Raw genomic sequence first — 19,706 nt, 5'->3', positions numbered from 1 at the left:
CAGAAGCTTTCACCACTGGCTGTGCTGGCCAAGATTTCTGGGAGTTGTAATCCAAGAACGTCTTGGGACTTGAGATGAAGAACCAGTGCTCTAGAACAATGGTCCCCAACCTTGGGCCTCCAGATGTTCTTGGACTACAACTCCCAGAAACTTTCACCACCACCTATGCTGGCCAGGATTTCTGGGAGTTGAAGTCCAAGAACATCTGGAGGCCCAAGGTTGAGGACCACTGCTCTAGAACTTCAGAGCAGCAGCCTCCACATGGTTGTCGTCAAGACAACCATAGAATGGAATAATTTCCATGGGTCATTTACAGAGGTGCATCAAGCCTATGACAGACTCACAGGAATGTCTTTCCAAACAATACAGGACAAGCCAGCAGAGCACACCAGCTCCAGAGGAGAGTTCACCCTGCACCAAAAGATGGCACATTACCGGCTTTCCAGAACAAAGCAAGTCTGTTATCCTCTTTTGGAGATACCGGGCACATCTGCACATCACAGTAAGCCAGGATTTGTGCAAACCAAAGGGAGTTTATTTAGCACAGGGTTATGCATAATGTGGTTCACAGACTGCATGCTGCACCCCACCCCAGGAGGAAAAAACAATGTACAAAGTTGCAAACAGTTTTAAATCTTTAAAGGTCTTATTTACAAATATAAAGTGACTAGGTAGGGTGTTTCAAGGCAGCAGGATTCTCAAAGGTCTGGGGAGGGATAAAAAGGACCCAGACCCTGACAAATTGCCCAGCCCTAATTTTTACCTCCCCTACAAAAAGTCATAGAAAGAAGCTATGGTCACCATAAATTCCTAGTTTGCTTCACTGTTTGTTTGCAGTGGCATTAGTCAACAACGTGTACCAGCATGTTATCTTGGACACAGTAAACTAGAATCCTGGTATAATCGAATGTGCAAGCCTGTGATGTGTATTTAACTCATGAGCATCTGTCTTCCCCCGTCCTGTTTTAAACTTTGTTTATCCTCAGGGGTACTTTGGCCCAAATCCAAACCTATGAAATCACCAATGATTTTACAGAAAATTCTCAGGAATAAATGCACAGATCTTGTCTCTGCCCACAAAAACCTGCATGTGAGGCATTAAATAGACATTTCTGATTTTAAGAACAGAAGAGAGTTCTGTTAGATCCTACCAAAGGCCAATGTAGTCCAGTATTCTGTTTCTCCCCATGAGCAATTTGATCCCCTTCTTTCTACATTACATGGGATGGAGCAGGGTGCTGAAAGAGACAGGAAATTTCCTTCTGCCACCTCGGAGGCCTCCACCGAATTCCAAGGTAACAGTTCAGAGGAAACAAGATACATTTGCGATGACCTGGGAGCCTTTAGGGTTATGACAAATCCTTGGTGGTCTCTCATTCCAAATACTAACATTCTAGTAGTGATTTTTAAAACACGCATTACCCATCAAAAGAGAAGTCTCCTTCTATAAACCTGCTGGATATCTGAGTGGTAATGATGATAATAATGACACCTATGTTAGGCCAGTCCCACTTGATCTCCTGCCACAAGTATATAGGAGGGAAGAAAACACCTTTAAGGACTAAACTAGACTAGCACCTGGCCAACATGATCTGGTTGGGGACCTTGTGCTGCAAGGGACAAGCCAGCTGGTGCAAATTTCTTGCACAGGACACGAGTGTAATCCAGCTATCAATTGCCCACAGATTTCCTGAGCTGCATTCATGTTTACCTGCAAAACATAGCAAGCCTTAAATCCTGGATGCTGTTGCAGGCAAAGGTTTCATTCAAGAGTACCTAGATCAAGCAGCAGAAAGACAAAAAACAGTACAGTGACAAGATATAAATCTAACAAGAAGGCACCATGCCCTATTCCAGTGCTTCCCAACCTTGGGTCCTCAGATGTTCTTGAATGAAAACTCCCAGAAGCCTTCACCACTACCTGTGCTGGCCAGGATTTCTGGGAGTTGTAGTCCAAAAACATCTGAGGATCCAAGGTTGAGAAGCGCTGCTCTAGTCTAAATCCAGACCCATTTCCATTCCTCATGGGCTTCTCTGAAAGCTTTCCATAACCTCCAGAATCTGTGTAGATTTCTTTTTCATTGCCTCTTGCAAATATTGTTGATTCTTCTCTGTACCTCCATATCACTGTTTTCCAAGCTTGGGTTCCCAGATGTTCTTGGACTACAACACCTAGAAACCCTGGCTGGCATAGCTAGTGGTGTGAAGGTTTCTGGAAGATTTAGTCAAAGAACATCTGGGAACCTACTGCTGTATAGCAATCATTTGTCTCTCCAAGTTTCAGATAAAAATGTGAAAAGGCCCCAAGGTTCCATCCACATCACAGGTGAAGACGCCAGGAACAAGAAAGTTTGTTCCTGAAAGCTAGCGGCTTAACTTCCTGCATGGAGCACTTGGACCCTAGTGGTCCATCTCACGAACTTCCAAGGTGATGGACGGGGTGGATACGGAGTAGAGAAAAACAGAGCTTGGTGGTAGGTCTGCTAGCGTCAGCAATGGTCAACTAATTTCAGGCTCAGGAGAAAGCTAATAACAGTTTAGACAAAAAAAGTCAAAAATAAATCCCATATGCAACACAACCCAGTGGCAAACACAGACTGTTCTGAGGGCCAAAGGCTGCAGTCCAAATGAAATCTGAACAAACGGCAGCACCAGGTCTCTCGGGACCACATATAGCCAGGGCTGCAGGCCCTCAATGCTCCATCTCAGCAGCAACACCAAATGCCACAGGCGCTTTCAGTACAAATCTACAACCTTTATTACAAGAAGGAGACAGACACAATGATGAGGCACTCCTGTCTCCAGGAGGCTGAGCCGAACATAAAGCTTTAGGCCTGGAAAGTGCTGGAACATCTCTTGCCACCTTCACAGGGGCAGGAGGTGTCAACCAAGGTGCTGACTGTCACATCTTTTCTCTCCCCCATCCACCTTCTTCCCATCAATATGAGAAAACTGAGGAATGGGCAGGGATTACATGAGGCTATTGTCACCCCACGCCCGCCCTTCATTCGGCAAGGAGCTAAACACCTCCGAGGCTTGTGGAACGGAGGCATGTAGAAGATACAGGAAAAGAAGAAAACCCGTTTACCCACCCCTACCTCAGCAAGTGGCATTTAAAGTCCTTTTAAAAGGAAGTGGAGCGGAAAATATGAGACTTGCCTCACTCCATTTTAACCCCTGTCCTTGCCTTAAGCCACTTGCCACCACCTACCCCTCAAAAAGCTGCAAGGCTCCACTCCTTGCTAAAGCAAAGATCATCCCAATATCAATAGTGTTTTAAGAGGCTAAACCCTAGCAGGGGAGGGGTGCCGAACTGTGGGTCCACTAATCCCGCCGTAGGTTCTTTAGCCGTTCCTCCAAGTCGGCATCGGCATCCGCAAGAGCTGCTGAGGCCTCGGCTTTCTTCCCTGCTGCTATGCTCAGAGAACCGCCGGTCGAAGGCAGGTCTGCGAAAGAGAAGAAAAAGTCTCAGATGGCACAGGATTTATTACATTTAGATGCCATTTTAACCTACCATACAGGGTTCTTCCTCTCCACTTTATCACCACCACCCTGTGAGGTAGGTTCAGGCTGGAAGAGCGTGGCCAGTCCACGGTTCCCAAGAAAGCTTCCCAGCTCAACCAAGATGTTAACCCAACTATTTTCAATACGAAAACAATTCTAACCAGTACCCCACACGGGTCTCTACAAACACTGTTCCATGCTCTCCTCCTGGTTCTTGCCACACTCTCAGCATCTCAACCTTGTAGCTGGTTATGCCTAAGAAAGGCACCAGCACCCTGTTAAATATGAAGACTGAGCTGCTGAAGTATCACATGTGGAATTTAGACATTGAGAGGCTTGGAAACCTTGTGAGATAAGAGCTGCTTGACTTCCACCCCTGATCTAGGCCAGTAATCAGTTCCCTAGAGCAGAGGTCCCCAACCCCTGGTCCACGGCCCGGTGCTAGTCCATGGCCTGAACCTGACCGGGCCGCAAAGACAGACCTCCCGCCCCAACCCTGCATGCACTCACCCCCGCAAAGGCTGTTTGCGCCTGCGCACGCTTGTGCAGGTGCTCTCTCCCTCTCGTGCACATGTGGAAACAGCAGTGCAACCACTCATACATGCACACAAGCACGTGCCCACACAAGCACACCACTGTTCGTGCATGCACACAAGTTTGTGCACACATGCAAGTGCGCTGGCTCGCACATGCACACAAGTGGGGGGTGCTCCGCCTTTCCCAGCCGGTCTGCGGACCTAAAAAAGTTGGGGACCACTGCCCTAGAGAATCCAAGGGGTTTCCTTCTTGAACCTCTGAATCAATGCATTGCTTTGAAATGGCTCACTTGAATGCTGGACTCCATGCCTTGCCCTGTCTAAGAGATTCATGACCTCTTGCCTTTCCCATATTACTCCCAATCACCACTACACTGAGATACTCACTAGATAGCTCGTCCGTCAGCGTCAGACCGAGTTCATCCAGCACCTGGGAGACGACAGCATCACTGTACACAGAAGAGGAGGGGAAAGCATGAGTTCTCAGCTTGGAAAGACACATCTGTCTACATGTGCTATGTACCTCCTCTCAATCCCCAGACATAGAGTTTCTGTTTGAGATTCAGGGAGCAATTTACACATTTGTTTCTGTTGAATATAACTCTGGATTGCACAGCAAAGAAAGACAAAAAGTTTAAAATCAACCGCCAACTCTTCCTTGTAATAGCAACAGTCAGTGCATATTCCTTCCAGTTTATCTGTGAAGACTGTCAGTCATCCAGGTGAGGTTATCTGGAAGTTGAGTCATGGCCACTGAACTTCTTTCTTCATAGGATGAAACGTTTCGCTACTCATCCAAGTAGCTTCCTCAGTCTGAGAACAGTTGGTAGGAGATCCATGTTGGTTTCAGACCAATGTAGGTTTCAGCTTATTCAGACCAAGGGGAAGTGATACCAACATGGAGGATATATAAGGGATCTCCTACCAACTCTCCTCAGACTGAAGAAGCTACTTGGGTGAGTAGCGAAACATTTCAACCTAAGAAGAAAGAAATCCAGTGGCCACTCTTTCCAGTTATCTTCAGCTCTACAATTACACCATTTGATCTGACTCTGCAACAGCACACACAGCCAGACATATAAAAAGTCTATCTATTTACACAGACATTTTACTCCTCTGTACTGGATGTGTACAAAGATAGTTACAAGGGAAAACAGTGTCTTTTCTGTGGGCTCTCCAGCTCATTCTGTGGCCTCCTTTAGAAGAGTGCCACACAGTGGTGTCCACAGAAACATCTCCCCACTTTCTCCTGATCACCACGTACCTACACATACCCAATCCAGAAATCCCAGTAAGAGCACATTGTGACATTTCATGGCAGGGGAGCAGGAAAACAGGTGCAGAAGTTGCTGCTACCATGAAAATAAGGTAGAGGCCCCTGTGATGTAATGTTCCATTCTAGCTCTCTTTGTATAAGACAAGAAGGGACAGGATATGCATCCTGACTAGAGATGGGCACGAACAGCAGTTTGACTCAGCTTGATGCAGTACCTGCACACGTATTCTGCAGGCACCATGCACTTCCCTCCTCTGTCCCATCACCCACTCACTTATCAGAAGTGTGCTTTCCTCCTCCACCTCCTTGGACAATCACTTACTCACCAGCAGTAGCACACTGGCCTCCTCCAGGCAATCCCACACTCACTGGTGGCAGCAGCAATGAGTGGAGGATCACTCATTCATCTGATGAGCAATCGCCCGAAGGTGGTGGTAGATGGAAGCCCACGCGGCCATTGGTAAGTGGGTGATCGCCCGAGAAGGGGCGCACGCAGTGCCCATGGGAATGCCTGTGCAAGCACCATGCCGAACCAGGCCAAAACGTCAAACCATGGTTCGTGCCCATCTCATGCCCTGACCACTCCTTATTATCCTTGCCTCTCCCCTGCCCCAAGGGCCCATTTCACACACCTTTCCTCCTCATCTTCCTCGTCTCCCATGGCATCATCGATGGCGTCATTCATCATTTCTTCCTTCATGTCCATGATCTCCGATTGCTTCTCAAACTCCATCATAATCTTCTGGATCTGGGGCAATTTGAGCTAAAAAGGAGCCAAAAAGTTATGCAATGACAACGTCCTAGGAAGATAAAGATACTGTTGCCCCTTCCATACACTGAACACAATTGAGTCACACAACTAAATGTGGCATCTTCCTGACTGTGTAAGGAAGGGGAAACACCAACAGATGCAAACAATTAATTAACATTTTAAAAGCATCAGTACTTGAAGAGACCTCAGTACAAAGAGCCCTAAATGGCTTACATCCACTTCACTCAGTCCTCCATCTTAGCAGGAGTGAGACTAACAGGTAATTCTGGCTTATAACTACTGACTGTCAGGCCATGTTGGTTGAGGCTTCTGAGAGTTGAAGCCCAAAACATCAGGGAATGCCAGATATTTCCTGCCCTAGGCTTACAGCAAACCTTAACCGTTCCACACACAAAAAAAAACTATTAAAAGAATGCAGAGTTAACTAGAAAACTCCAGTCCTTGCCCAGCCACAGGTGATCAAGACAGATTATCTTAACTGAACAACATAAAAAGTTGATGGCAATCCTGCTATGACTGCTCTTCAGAATCCAGCATTGATAACACTCACAACACCTAATTCAGACAACAGCATTGCAGGTATTGTTGGGCTCCTTCCCTTCTTCATCCTGCTTTCTTTCCTCTAGGGTTGCATTTTATACAGTGGGGTCTCGACTTACGAACTTAATCCGTATTGGAAGGCAGTACTCAGGTCGAAAAGTTCTTAAGTCGAATCTGCATTTCCCATAGGAATGCATTGAAAACCATTTAATCCGTATCTGCTCTTTTCGTCCATAGAAACTAATGGGAAGCTGCTATTCCGCCTTCTGCCACTAGAGGGGGATATTTTTTTCTTTTTTTCCTTTTAACCTAAGATGACTTAGCTTTTTAAAAAAGGGGGAAAAAGAGTTCGTAACTCGAATCTAAGTTCGTAAGTCGAGTCCATATATTCCTATGAGAGTGGTTCGTAAGTCGAAACGTTCGTATGTCAAGCCGTTTGTAAGTCGAGACCCCACTTTAGATTCTTTAAAAAAATACTTTTGAGTAATTTAAGAACTTCAGTGTGCCTGTTCATTTTGGAAAGGACAAATTACATGGCAAAAGATCTCAAAGAGACTACTTAGATCATGGATGCTTCCTTAGAGAAGTTCTGCTCATACTTAAGCACCACCTTGAGTGGCGAGCACTCCAATGTTGGAGGCATTCAAGAGAAAATTGGGTAATCATCTCTCAGATGTACTTTGATTTGGATTCCTGCACTAAGCAAGGGATTGGACTCAATGGCTTTATAGATCCCTTCCAACTCAATTATTCTATGAAGATCAGGACAGGACCCATCCTAATCACTATACATATTTTTGGCTCCTCTTCAGAGGTTAGACTCTGTGCAAGTTCTCTTAGAAAACTTTCCTACTGGGAGTGTTTCCTTAGCCAGCAACCACTTGTCCACACTGTTCAGCCAATCAAAGCTTCCTTTATGTGGCTAGGTAACATGCTTTGTGGCTAGTTAACATGCTTTGTGAAACCACATCTCAATGTCTATTCTATGACACGCCCTTTCATGATTTAAGAGAGCTGCCTTTTATTATAGACCATTTATCCATTTAGTCCACTGTCGTCTATTCTGGTTGACACCAGATCCCCAGAGTCTTAGTGAGAGGCTTTCCCCATCACTATCTAAGCGCTAGGAAGGAAATCCAAGATCTTCTGCATACAGATCAGGAGCTACAACACCAAACTATAGCTTCCCCCAACAATGTCAAACATCTCTCCTGACCATGCAGAGCTCCCCCTCTCCACTGAGGGCCACTCAAGCTGACCCACCTGTCTATTCATGGTCGCCATGGCTTTGGTAACACCTTTCATTGCCTGAGCCATCGAGTTGTTAGATTTAAGGGTCTGTATTTTGAGAGACACTGCTTGGATGTTGGCCCGCATCATGATGAATTTCTTGACATAGCGCCGTGTTCGTACTAGGTCTTTTGCCATGATCTTCACTGCATCCTAGGATGGAGCAGGGGTGAGAAACAGGTTAGAGATGTGAGATACAGATGCACAACATTCATGGTGTGTTTTTTTTTTTGTCTGTCTGTTTGCTTGTTTTTTTGTTATCCCTCTCAAGCTTACCATCTGTCCCTGTTTGGCCATTTTCTTGATGTCAGCAATGATCTTCTTTTCTTGGCCTTCCAGTTTTTGCCGCTCACGGTCCAGCTCTCGCATGGCACGGTTCAGTGCCCGCTGATTTTGCCGCAGCATCTCCTCCGGGGTCTTTCGGCGTCCAAACAGCAGATCCATTGTGACAGAAAAATCAGTCTGCAATTGTTTAGAAACAAAGCAGAAGAGGGGTCAGACAGGTGTACACGCCTGTCTCTGCATTTCAGAAACTTACACCACCAGAGTAGAGCACTACAAAATGAGAATAACGGATGAACAAGGAAACTACGAACAGAATTTAACAATTACCATCTTACACTGGGCACTAAGAAGAACCAGGGAGAGAGGGGTGAATTGTGATTGATCATTAAAGCCATGCAGAGAAACTGTGATTTGGTTCACACAAGGAAATATCACTTTTTCAAAAGAAAAAACAAGTGACAAAAAAGGCAATTATCAGGCAGCTTAATTCAGTTTCAAAGCACATTCAACAGTTTTACAAATACAAATACTCTACTTTGTTGACTGATAGCTAATCTAGTTGTACATGTAAAGAGAAATGTTATTCTTAAAAATAACATTTGCTTCCTATACATATAAATAACAAGAAAAGCATAAAATAATAAAATAAGCATTATCAATCAAGTTTCAATTGTAAGATTCACTTGGAGATTGTGAAGTAGGCAATGTGTTCTGTCTTCTCATGGTTTATTTAATAAACTAGAAGCACGATAAGATATATATAAGTAGTCTGCACCAGACAGCAGGAATAAAACTGTACATAAAGGGGAGTTGTTTTTGATCCCAATTGTTAAGTGTTTAAGATACTGATCCCTGAAATCTGCATATGCAGGGCATTATGTTAGGAAATGAACCATGTCCTCCATGTCTTAGAGCATCCTGCTGGGCAATATCTTCATGTACCATGTGGGTCCATATAACTTCCCTAAAACTATTTCAACTGTAAGGAGTTCAATTTGCATTTACTTGACAATTGTCTCAGCTCATGTGAGCTAATAATGGGGGCACCTTTCCAAAAGGCAAGGTAAAGTCTTTTTATATCCTACTGGAGCAGCAGCCAACCATACACACCATGGTAATCTAAATATTGATATCATATAATTTTTTAATAACATGTTCTTGGGTGGTCTCATATCCCCTCTCCTGGAATAACCCAGCTTAGATACAGTTGTGGATATCTTCACTGACCAAGAGTCCATTCCTATTTCTTCACTGGCCAATGAAATCAGCGGTGAGGCCATATGATAAACTATCTTGAACCACAACAGCACAGTTGCTTTCTTAGAAAGAGCATCTACAGAATAACACAATGTCTCCGAACAGACTATGTATCCATGGACGTAGATCTTGGTACCCCTAATGCTCTGGTTAAAAAATTATGTTGGACAGAATCCAATATTGTCATATTTGAAAAAGCACATACTGGGATTCCATAGAGCCGGGGTCCCCAACCTCCAGTCTGCAGTCTTCTCAGGACCAGGCCATGGAGACAGCTCTCCCACCCCCCGCAGCACTCTCCCCCATGCACGCATGCATGGACAGATGCCCTGCCACTGCGCATGTGGGTACGGGTGCCCCCACCTGTGCGCACCCCCCGTCCATGCATGCACCCCACCCACTCACACATGTGCACACGTCCCCACATGCAGGGGGTGCCTGCTCATGCATGGACCCCATCCCCCAACCAGTCCATGACTGGGAAAAGGTTGGGGACCACTGCCATAGAGCACCTGAGGAAACCATTTATCTTTATACAGCTGTATTAAAGGCACCCTAGTCCAGAAGAAAAATGATACATACGTAGCATTGGCAGATAACTCAGCTTACAGAGCTACAGATTCTAAGTGACCTGACCATGTTCTTAAACTTTTAAATGTCATTTCAAGATATTTACATGAGTTAGTCTGTCTCAATTATTTCCTGTTCAATTGCTTTAAAATAAGCACTTCTACCATACTAGATCTCTGGAGTGGAGCACAGCTGTACCTTTGGACAAAGTCTACTCACACAGAAGATGTAGATAACTGCAGCTAGGGACAAACCCAAGACACTAACCTATGTAGCATCACAATGCCTGACATCACAGGGCAGTGACCAGAGCCAGAGAGAGATTCCAAGCTAGCATTTAGGAAGTCTCTCAGAAACATTACTGTAACTCATAGATACCACAACTAACATGGCAATTTTTCCCCAAGTTCCACATCTTGCCTAACACTCAAGAACATGTGTGGTTTTAGAACTAAGATCTCACTATTTACCATATTTTATGGGTAAAAACAAAGAAATAAAAGAAAAAGATCAAATAAAGAAAAACAAAGATATGATGGCACATTATGTTTTAATGTGAGCTTTCGTGGCCAAGTCCACTTCCTCACACATGAGAGAGATAGAACATGGCAAATACTTATACATGGCATCAAAATACAGAGATAATGGTTGGTTGCAACGTTCCCTCTAATTTTCAGCCCCATGGAGCAGGGCTCAGCCCCCACATGACTCCACCCCCCCCACTGGGTTCCCCAAAGAGGCTGGAAACACCCACTGTGCATGCACTGAGAAAGAAAGCTGCACAAAGGGGCACCTTACAGGGAACTGTGGCATTCACCCTCATGCCCCTTGCTTGACCATCAAGCCTCAGAGCACACGAAGGCAAACAATCCCCTCTTTTACACTGCTGCCACCAGGTGATCACTAAATCACCATTGCTTCAGGAAGATTCAGTCCACACTTCAAGGTCTTTTAAATATAACTTTTGTTTATTGATTACAGTTATTGATAGTGATTCATGGATCTCTTCTTTAAATCTATTATTATGAACAACAATCTTCTATCTGATAATACACTCCTAACTCTAATCACACCTCAGAATTCCCCAAAATCCACACTCTATCCCAGGGGTCAGGGAACTTTTTTACCTTTTACCCCGTAAAAATTTTATATACGCCGACATTGCCCCCTTGATTTGAAAGGATCTCGGTCACACGTGGCCAGTCGAGCGCCACCGCTGAAGCCTCGCCACCTGCACCTGGGCTGCCACCTCCTTCGCCGCCGCCACTGCCTGGCGGGGCCGTGCTCAGTCCCGGGCGGCTCCTGGGTGGCCATCGAACAGCAGCAGGTGGCTCGCCCTCCAGGGGCACCTGGTACCACCTCCATTGCTGCCTGACGGACTCCTCCAGGGACGGGGCGTGGGGTGGCAGGAGGTTGAGCCTGGCCTGGGCCGCCATCATGGCTGTGCCCTCCCCCCCCTCCAGGGACTGGAAGGAGAGGCTCCTCCTGCATGGGGCACTGCAGCCACTCGCCCTGGCCTTGCCGCCATGGCTGGCCCTGCCACCGCCTCGACTGCTGTACTCCGCCGGCCGGGGCACGTCGCCAGCCGCCATTTGCCATGACTCGGTTGCAGCCGGAGAAGGGGGTGGAAAGGGGGTGATCGGGCAGCCAGGGACCCCCCTCCGGGCAGAGGAGGAGTAGAAAAGGGGTTTAGGGTTGCATCCTCATTTCCCCCAGGATTATCATTTTTACCCCATTTGGGGTAATTTACCCGTTCCCTGACCACTGCTCTATTCGCTTCACTCCCTCTTCACTCTTACTGACTCTGTTACTCTTACTGACTGACCCTTACTCTCTGACTTGCCTCTTATAGCATCTCTCTTGGCTCCGCCTCTCAACAACATGAATATGCATGAACCATTACATAACAAAACATGAACCATTGACCTAATAAATGGGGAACGCTACAAGATCATATTCAAACAACTCATGCCATAACCTCATGTCTGAGGCAGCCAGCAACAGCTCCAAACTGTTGTTCCATATTTTGTAAACAATTGCGTAAGATTTGTATTTATTATTTACACTTTAAAACCTTCTACAGCCACGGAATCAAGTCAGGTTTATAAATGGAATAAATGTATATCACAATGTAGTAAGCAGTATACAGGGAAATCAAAGAAAGAAGGTAAGGTGTGGCAAGCAAACAGAACACCTTAAAGTAGCAATTCTCAACCAATGGCCTACATCTTTCCCTGAAGGGGCTAATTAAAATTTCAGAGGAGTCATGTATGCAACTTAAAAAAAATCAGTATTATAGCTATCTCAAAAGAAAATCAAAAGAATTGAAAATGCCACTAAAACCTATGCTTTGTTGCTAGAGGTTAATGCCTTTATTAATTTCCTGTATCTTTACCTATGAGTTACACTGGACTGTAGACGTCACTGTATATGGACTGCTGTTGTCGACTCGCCTTAACACCACCAGTTCTGCCACTTATAATAATATAATTTATTGTCATTGTAAGTATATACACAGTATACCATACAACGAAATTCACTTCCTTTGTGTTCTAAAAAAAATTGTCTCCTTAAACGAATGTTTTTACTCTTACTTACAAAGAGATGAAATGTTAAACCTAATTATTGTGAGAAGCAAATCAGAAGTGGAGCATGAAAAGTTGATGTTTACAAAAAGAGGGCAAAAAGAAGCTGCTTCATATTATATAGAGCAGACCTGGGCAAAGTGCGGCCCGAGGGCCACATATGGCCCACGAGCCGCTCCTGTCCGGCTCGCTGGTCGTCTCTCCAGTCCGGTGATCAAGCACTTGTTCAAGCCCAAGACAGACTGGATTTCTCTCACTGAACAAGATGAACATCAAAACCATTTATAGCTTTTTGTCTAAAGTTGATCAGTTGCTTATCTTTAACATATCGCAAAAAACCCTCTTTAGTATTTGTGAAAATTTACAAGTTTAAAAAAAAACCAATCATAACATCACAGTTTCATTTCATTTTTAAGTAAAGTTGGCTCGGCCCCCGAACACAGTTCAGATTTTTCATGTGGCCCCCCTTATAGAAATTAATTGCTCACTCCTGATATGGAGCAATAGCAACCAGAAATTTACAACAGGGCCTTCGTCTTATAGAGGAAGAGCACTGAAATTATGGGATTTGGTAGGAGGGAAGGGGAAAGGAAGGCAATAAACACGTGTCTAATTATTTAACGGGTCTGTCATTAGTTCAAAAGTGAATAGATTAAGAAGGAAGGGGGAAATGGGTGGTGGTGGAGGCTGGGAGTGGTTGCCCCTCGATCCCCCAGAACGTCCACTCAATCCCGACCCCCAAATCCTTCCCTTTAGGTGAATTCTCCCCCACACCTAAAATAGCCTCTCACCTTATCAAGGATCGACGGTAAGACTCGAGTCAGGCCCCCCACCTCAAAAAGACCAGACCGCTCTAGGAACCCCACCCCGACCCCGCTTACCAAGCCTGCAATCTCCCTTAAGCTGCTTGTTGTTTCCTCCACGCTCTGCTTCCGCCCTTGGCCCAGTGACGTCACAGACGTACCACTAAGCGTCAGGGTCACGCAGGCGGAGGGAGGCCTCAGAGACAAGAGCCCGCCTTGTTATGTTGTTGAAAGAAAAAAAAGGACCGGATGTCGGGAGGGGTGGGGTCAATAGAGTCGCGTGGGACGGAAGGCTAAAGACGCGGCCCGGGGACTGTTTGGGGAGCGGGCTCCTCCGGTTTCCAGGGGAGACGAGTGTCGCACAAGAGTTAGGAAAAGTGTAGACAGGACCATCATAAGCTTACTTCCAGGTTTCGACAGAATATCCTCATAGCGCGGAAATTGGTTTTTTTGCCAATGGAGAAACTCCGTTTTAACGTATTTTTGGTTAACGTGCATCCCCTCTCAATAAACTAAAATAAAATAGTGATGTTTCTAATTTGGGTTTCCTTTCGATGTTTCAGAGATGTTTCCTCATTCATTATCAACAGATACTTTCCAGTGGAAATTTTAAAATGCTATCTTCATCTGAAGCCCTGCATAGAAAGTCCCCGTGTGGGTAATGAGATGAAATGTTTTAAAAAAGAAAATATATATAATTGTCCCCATTAAAGCCGCTAATACCCCACACGTGAGCTATTAAAGGAAAGCCATAGTTAACCACACAACCCAGGGCTTGGAAGAGTTAGATTCGTCTCTGATGGAAACGACCCCTTATTAAAGTACGTACTGTACGTGTTTACATTTACTGTTAACAACCAAAATTTGTCAACCTGCTGAAATGATCACTGTGTGGGTTGACAAGCTGATTGAAGATCAACCTGTATACTACCGACTCAATAATAATATACGTAATGACTTTATTGGGACCAACTAAAAAAAGTCGCAAAGAACTTTGAATCCCACGGAACTCATTAATTAGCAGGCTGATGGTTGAGCCTTAAAAAATAAAACAGCTTTGTACTGTCACTATGGATTTTCTTCATCCAGTTTGCCAACATGGTAGCAGAATGCAATTTTTTGGATGTGTATAAAATCTGTAAATAGAAAACTTACATTTCAAAAGGTAGAATTGTGTCTACACACATACACTCAACTTGGTAAAGACTGGTTTTTTAAGATGCCATGGCACCAGTTGCTGAGAACTGGCAGAATACAGTTTACAGAAGGGGAGCTGTATTAACCTGCTGCAGCTAAAGCAGTCTTGCAACACCTCATAGACAAATTTCATTTCAGCATATATTTTAAGAGTGGTTCAATTTCCACTTATACATGCAGCTTGACTGGCTATGAAGCAGCAAAGGTATTTCGACATCAGCTTCCGTGAACCTAGGCATGCTCCTGGTAAAGCAGACCAAGTCCACAAAATTGCGTGTAATTAAAAATATGTTGGACTGCATTGTGCCACAAGACTCTGCTGTTCTAAGAAAGCACAAATAGCAAATCACTTAGATATTCTAATAAAAAGTGTTTGTGAAATCTGGGACATCTTCAAATTCAGCAAATAATATTGAAATAATGATACCTGGGGAAAAAATCCAGTTAATATGGATTTTCAAAGTACAAAATTGTGATCTTATTCTAACGGGGGGAAGTGGAGGAGACACAAATCTCATCATTTTGGAGTGGCTAATGTGTTCTGTGAGTAGAGCCAGCCTGTGTGGTCTTTGGTAAGCTGCACAGTCCCAGGATGCCCCTAGGAGGGAATGGTAAACCACTTCTGAGTACTCTGTATCTGGAAAACCCTGAATTGACTTGATGGGACATCATCATCATCATCATCATCATCGTTATGTTATGGACACTATGTTTATTCTGTCCCTTTCAATTTTTTATCAAAGTTATTACAGGCTATAACTTGTTTTATTTTACAGGAAGAGTTATTATCCCACCTCCATGTCTGCCAATTAAATATAACACTCGACATATTCTGCGACACAGGCACTGATGTACAAACACTTCTGCCATGATTAATCTTGCAAACTCCAATGCATCACAATATTTATTGTTAGTTCAGATTAACACTAAATTCATCTGTGCTGTAAAGTAGTAGGGAGAGTACAGCTCCTCACCTCTCTTACTCCTCCTTGGAACAGAGATTCTGGTGGAGGGGCTGACAAACCATGTGTGCTACATCTTGTTTTATGTCCAGTAACACAGTCCTACAAGGCAAGCACACAAGCAGGATAGCTGACCATCTCCAGACATTCACAATATCCTATCCATTTCTCAGCATAATGCTGTTTTTATATTACACATCTTCGGTGTTACTGCAATACAGGGAAGAGCTGCAACTGAGTGATGGACTACACCCAGAATCCTATACAGATGTTGCCCATCCCAGTAAATACCAGTGGGCAAATGGACAAAAGAATCTATAGTTTCCTATACACACCTGTACTTACAGATGTATAGTATCTTAAGTGTGTTACTGAGTCAAGACCAGAAATTCACAGTGCCTAGCCACAGTGATTGCAACAGATGAACAAGTACAATTAATTTTTTACCTCTGCATAGTTAACATACTGTATACTAAGGAGGAGTGATTCAAGATCCCTGCCAAATCCATCCAAAGGTTCCCTGTAGCATCCTGCTTCCAAGAGTGGCCAACCAGAAAGGCTGATAACTTTCCTTTAATTTAACATATACACAGTACATCTTGTCATAAACATGCCTTCCACTCACCCAGTGGCAAGAAGGATGTAGGAATAATGATACGGGGAAGACGGCAGCAAGAGAGGGAGGGGGTGGGCAGGCCCCCTATGGAGATGCAGCTGCAAAGAACAAAAAACCCTGTAAAATTATGGAGTATTCTTGGTTTAACTATACAGTACTAATTTTTTCTCTCTCTTGCCACCTTGCTTTCAAGCTGTGGGTGACTAGGGACACAATGGTAACCAAGATCTGTTCTATTACCAGCTTTGCTAATAGCTGCTGAAAAAGGCAGTTTCGGTACCAGATGTCACATGCTGAAATCTTAAAAAGAATGCTTTTTTTAGGTTATAACCTAAGAAAGGCAGTTTTCATATGCTTTCTGCCTCTCCCTATTCTCTCAGCTCTTTCAAATTCTTAAATTATTACCAGCAATGTGCACTCTCCAATTTCAAGCTGTTGTGAGGCTTCTGTATTCAAATAAATCCTCCCTTTCTCCAATATGAAACCTTTTCTAGAGATGAACCTTTGGCACAAGAGCAAAGGATGCCCTACAATGTACTTATTTTGGATGGAGAAGACAGGTGGTTTGAGAGAGGGATCAAGGAGGCCACATATGTGAATACAGAAAATCCCTCACTCAACAGGGGTGGAGGCCTTAGATACAATCTGTCTCCTATTTATCATGCTGCCCTTTCATTGTCCCCACAAAGACACCCACCAGAAAGAGAGACTGCTAGACAGTTAATGACCCATTACAATGGGTGAAGGAGGACTGCAGAAGGGAGATTTTCACTTACCCCCAGTCCTTTGTCCTTCTAAGGAGCCTGTTCAGACAAAGGGGAAGTGAAATCAATGTGAAGGGTATATCAGGGATCTCCTACCAACTCTCATCTGACTGAAGAAGCTACTTGGATGAGTAGCAAAATGTTTCAACCTAACAAGAAGTCCAGATGCCATGACTCAACCTCCAGATAACCTCACCTGGATGACTGACAATCTTCACAGATATGCCCTACAATGTTCCAGTCCAGAGGCTCATAGTCTCTCAGAGTACCCTCTCCCTCCTCACCCCACAAAAAAACCCTCTAGTATCACCCTGATTAGTTCCAAATATAAGAATATTATCTGTATTAAATCAATTTTTCAATTTCAAACTGAAGCCATTAAGCAATTCAAAAGAGCCTCCATAACCACACTTATTACTTATAATCAAACTGAAATCTTGCACAGAGGCAATGTCATATATACAAGACAGCACTGCAAAGAACTGCTTTTGCTAAAGGGAATTAGTTATATATCCATGGCACAATACTATACTAGACATCATGCACTGGTATCATCAGAGGGCTGAAGTTTGTGTCCCATAAATTACATACAAGCTTATGGATTGCTCTCCTTTTTTGTTTCTTTTAAGAACAGTTTTAGAAGTGCAAAAAGTCGAAGTCTGTGGGATGCTCTCCCACATGACTTTAAGGTGGTCCCTCCCTTTTATCCTTCTGTCCGACAATCAAAGACACACCTCTTCAGGCAGGTTCTTAACAGTCAAAGCTAAGTCCCTGAATGCTGTTTTTCAGTTTTATTTTTAAATGATTCAATGTATTTTAATACCGGTTATACTTTACTTTTGGAATGTATAATTTACTGGGTTTTAATTTTACTTTTTTAACATTGAGAGCTGCCTTGAATCCCTTTATCAAGAGAAAGGTGGCCTATAAATAATAAATAAATACATGAATGAATGAATGAATGAAATCAAATGAAACGAAATGAGATAAAGATCAGAAGATCAAAGGGAGGTAAGATCTTATGAATTTTACTGAATGGGGTTCCTATTAGGAAGTGACTTTCTGTACCCTTAGCTCTCTTACACAAACTAGCTAAATCACAACATACAGACCTAACAAGACATGAGCTATGAATTGAAAACATTACTTCTTCAAATTTGGGGGCTTCTAAGCATGTTCTATGGCAGAAAACGAGCACCATCTTCTCTAATTATTTTGCAACAAAGTAGAACTGGACATCACAGTGGTCAGACCATCAAGGGTCAACAGGAGGACAGCATCTTTACCATGGAGTAAATGCAATTTCAAAAAAGGAAAGCTCAGGGTGGACAGAAAAGAAATCTAGTCAATTAAAAAATATATCAGGAAAGTGAAAGATTAGCTGCTTGTCAGGTTTTAAAACAAAGAACGGATATTTCAGGACTGAGCATCAGCAGGATGCCACAGGACAGGTCCAAACATTCACATGCAGAAATGTTTGTATCAACAGCCACAGCTGCAAATGTATTGGGGGGGGGTGAGGAAGAGCAATGCCAGCCAGAACCATCTCTGACCATTTTGTCAACACGTTGTAGCAAGATCATATGCATCTCAGGTCAAACAAGGCAAAAGGGCAGAATGTAAGAGGCAGCCACACTGCAGAGCTATTTTTTCTCCTCTGTCCAAGCCAAGGATCATGGATATACAGAGACAACACCAGACTTGAATTCCAAATACCTTTGACTCAGCAATTAGATCAAGGGATGGGGGTTAAATCCATCTACATCTCAGAAGCAAATGCAGCCTTTTCCAGTCTAGTGTCCTCCCATATATATTGGCTCACAACTCATCCATCCATCATCTTCAGCACTCAGCATCACTGGCTGTGCTGGCTGTGAATGATGGTAACTGCTCTAGTTTGGGAGGACACCAGGTTGAAAAGACAGTGGGCTACAATTTTGGTCTATCGCCTAATGATGCCACATCTGATTCTACCATAGCTATCATGCTTTTGAGAAACAGATACAAACTTTTGGCCCTCCTAAATGCTTGGGGCTGCATTTCCCACAATCACTTATCACCAGCCAATCTTGCTGGGGTTTGCAGGAAAAGTCCAACATAGCTGGAGGGCTAAGTTACCCACTTCTATAGCAGCATTTGGCAAAAGAACAGCATAGATCCCAGCTGCCTTTTGAGAACTCATTTTTATTCCTTCAGTGGAGATGGGGTAAGGTTATGGGGCCAAGGCTGCCAGTTACCAAGCTGTTCAAGAAAAGTACTAAGCTGAGACCATTCTTAGTTTCATCACAGGCTGGAGGTACTTCAAAAGTTCCCTTTTAGACGGTTAACTGACAGGGATGTACAGGGTGTACTATGAACATGACACTCCATTCAATTCAATTCATTCCCTCTTGAGTGCATTACCTCTGTTCATACAGTGAATGAGGTGCTAACTTCTGAATGACCCAGTAGAATTGCTGAAATTTTGCTATCTTGATGACATTGCACAGAAGCTCTTTCTAATTATGTTTTTCTACTACATCTGAACAACAGTATTTAAAGTAGCTCAAGAGTCACTACTTCAGATATCCCTAGTAAAAGCTGTTCTGCAAATGAGTAGCTCTAGTGCAAGTTGAACCTCAGGAAATGAGCACAAATGGAAACTTTTATACCAGCAGAATCTACCCAGAATGCAGGACTGCTTTGCCACAGAATATACTTTACTTGCATTGGGAAAGTCTGTCTGTTCCCTTAAAAATGGGAAGCAGGT

The 19,706-nt window shown here is 43.8% G+C and overlaps 1 protein-coding gene across 2 annotated transcripts; it reads right to left on the bottom strand.

Annotated features, from left to right (window-relative positions):
* Window positions 1-513: 513 nt before the first annotated feature.
* CHMP2A (charged multivesicular body protein 2A) lies at window positions 514-13,754 on the bottom strand. 2 transcript variants are annotated; one of them, XM_073004457.2, is made up of 6 exons: window positions 13,497-13,754; window positions 8,195-8,380; window positions 7,892-8,071; window positions 5,949-6,079; window positions 4,428-4,489; window positions 514-3,446 (listed from the first exon to the last, which is right to left on the bottom strand). In XM_073004457.2, the coding sequence occupies exons 2-6, from the start codon at window positions 8,360-8,362 to the stop codon at window positions 3,325-3,327; spliced, it is 663 nt and encodes a 220-aa protein (XP_072860558.1). In that variant the 5' UTR covers window positions 8,363-8,380; window positions 13,497-13,754; the 3' UTR covers window positions 514-3,324. The 2 variants fall into 2 exon arrangements, with proteins under 2 accessions (XP_072860558.1, XP_072860559.1); XM_073004458.2 differs by having other exon boundaries at window positions 13,407-13,624.
* Window positions 13,755-19,706: the final 5,952 nt, after the last annotated feature.

The sequence above is a fragment of the Pogona vitticeps genome, chromosome 6, assembly GCF_051106095.1.
Source record: "Pogona vitticeps strain Pit_001003342236 chromosome 6, PviZW2.1, whole genome shotgun sequence".
Classification (NCBI taxonomy): domain Eukaryota; kingdom Metazoa; phylum Chordata; class Lepidosauria; order Squamata; family Agamidae; genus Pogona; species Pogona vitticeps.
Note: the sequence above shows the minus strand (reverse complement) of the source record. Positions and strands in the feature narration are given on the sequence as shown.

Excerpts from the sequence above, each read along its gene's own strand:
- CHMP2A (XM_073004457.2), bottom strand. The coding sequence starts at position 8,362 with ATGGATCTGCTGTTTGGACGCCGAAAGACCCCGGAGGAGATGCTGCGG. Across the intron at positions 8,072-8,194 it reads TGGCCAAACAGGGACAGATG|GATGCAGTGAAGATCATGGC; the intron begins GTAAGCTTGAGA and ends GCTCCATCCTAG. Across the intron at positions 6,080-7,891 it reads TGGCGACCATGAATAGACAG|CTCAAATTGCCCCAGATCCA; the intron begins GTGGGTCAGCTT and ends GCTCCTTTTTAG.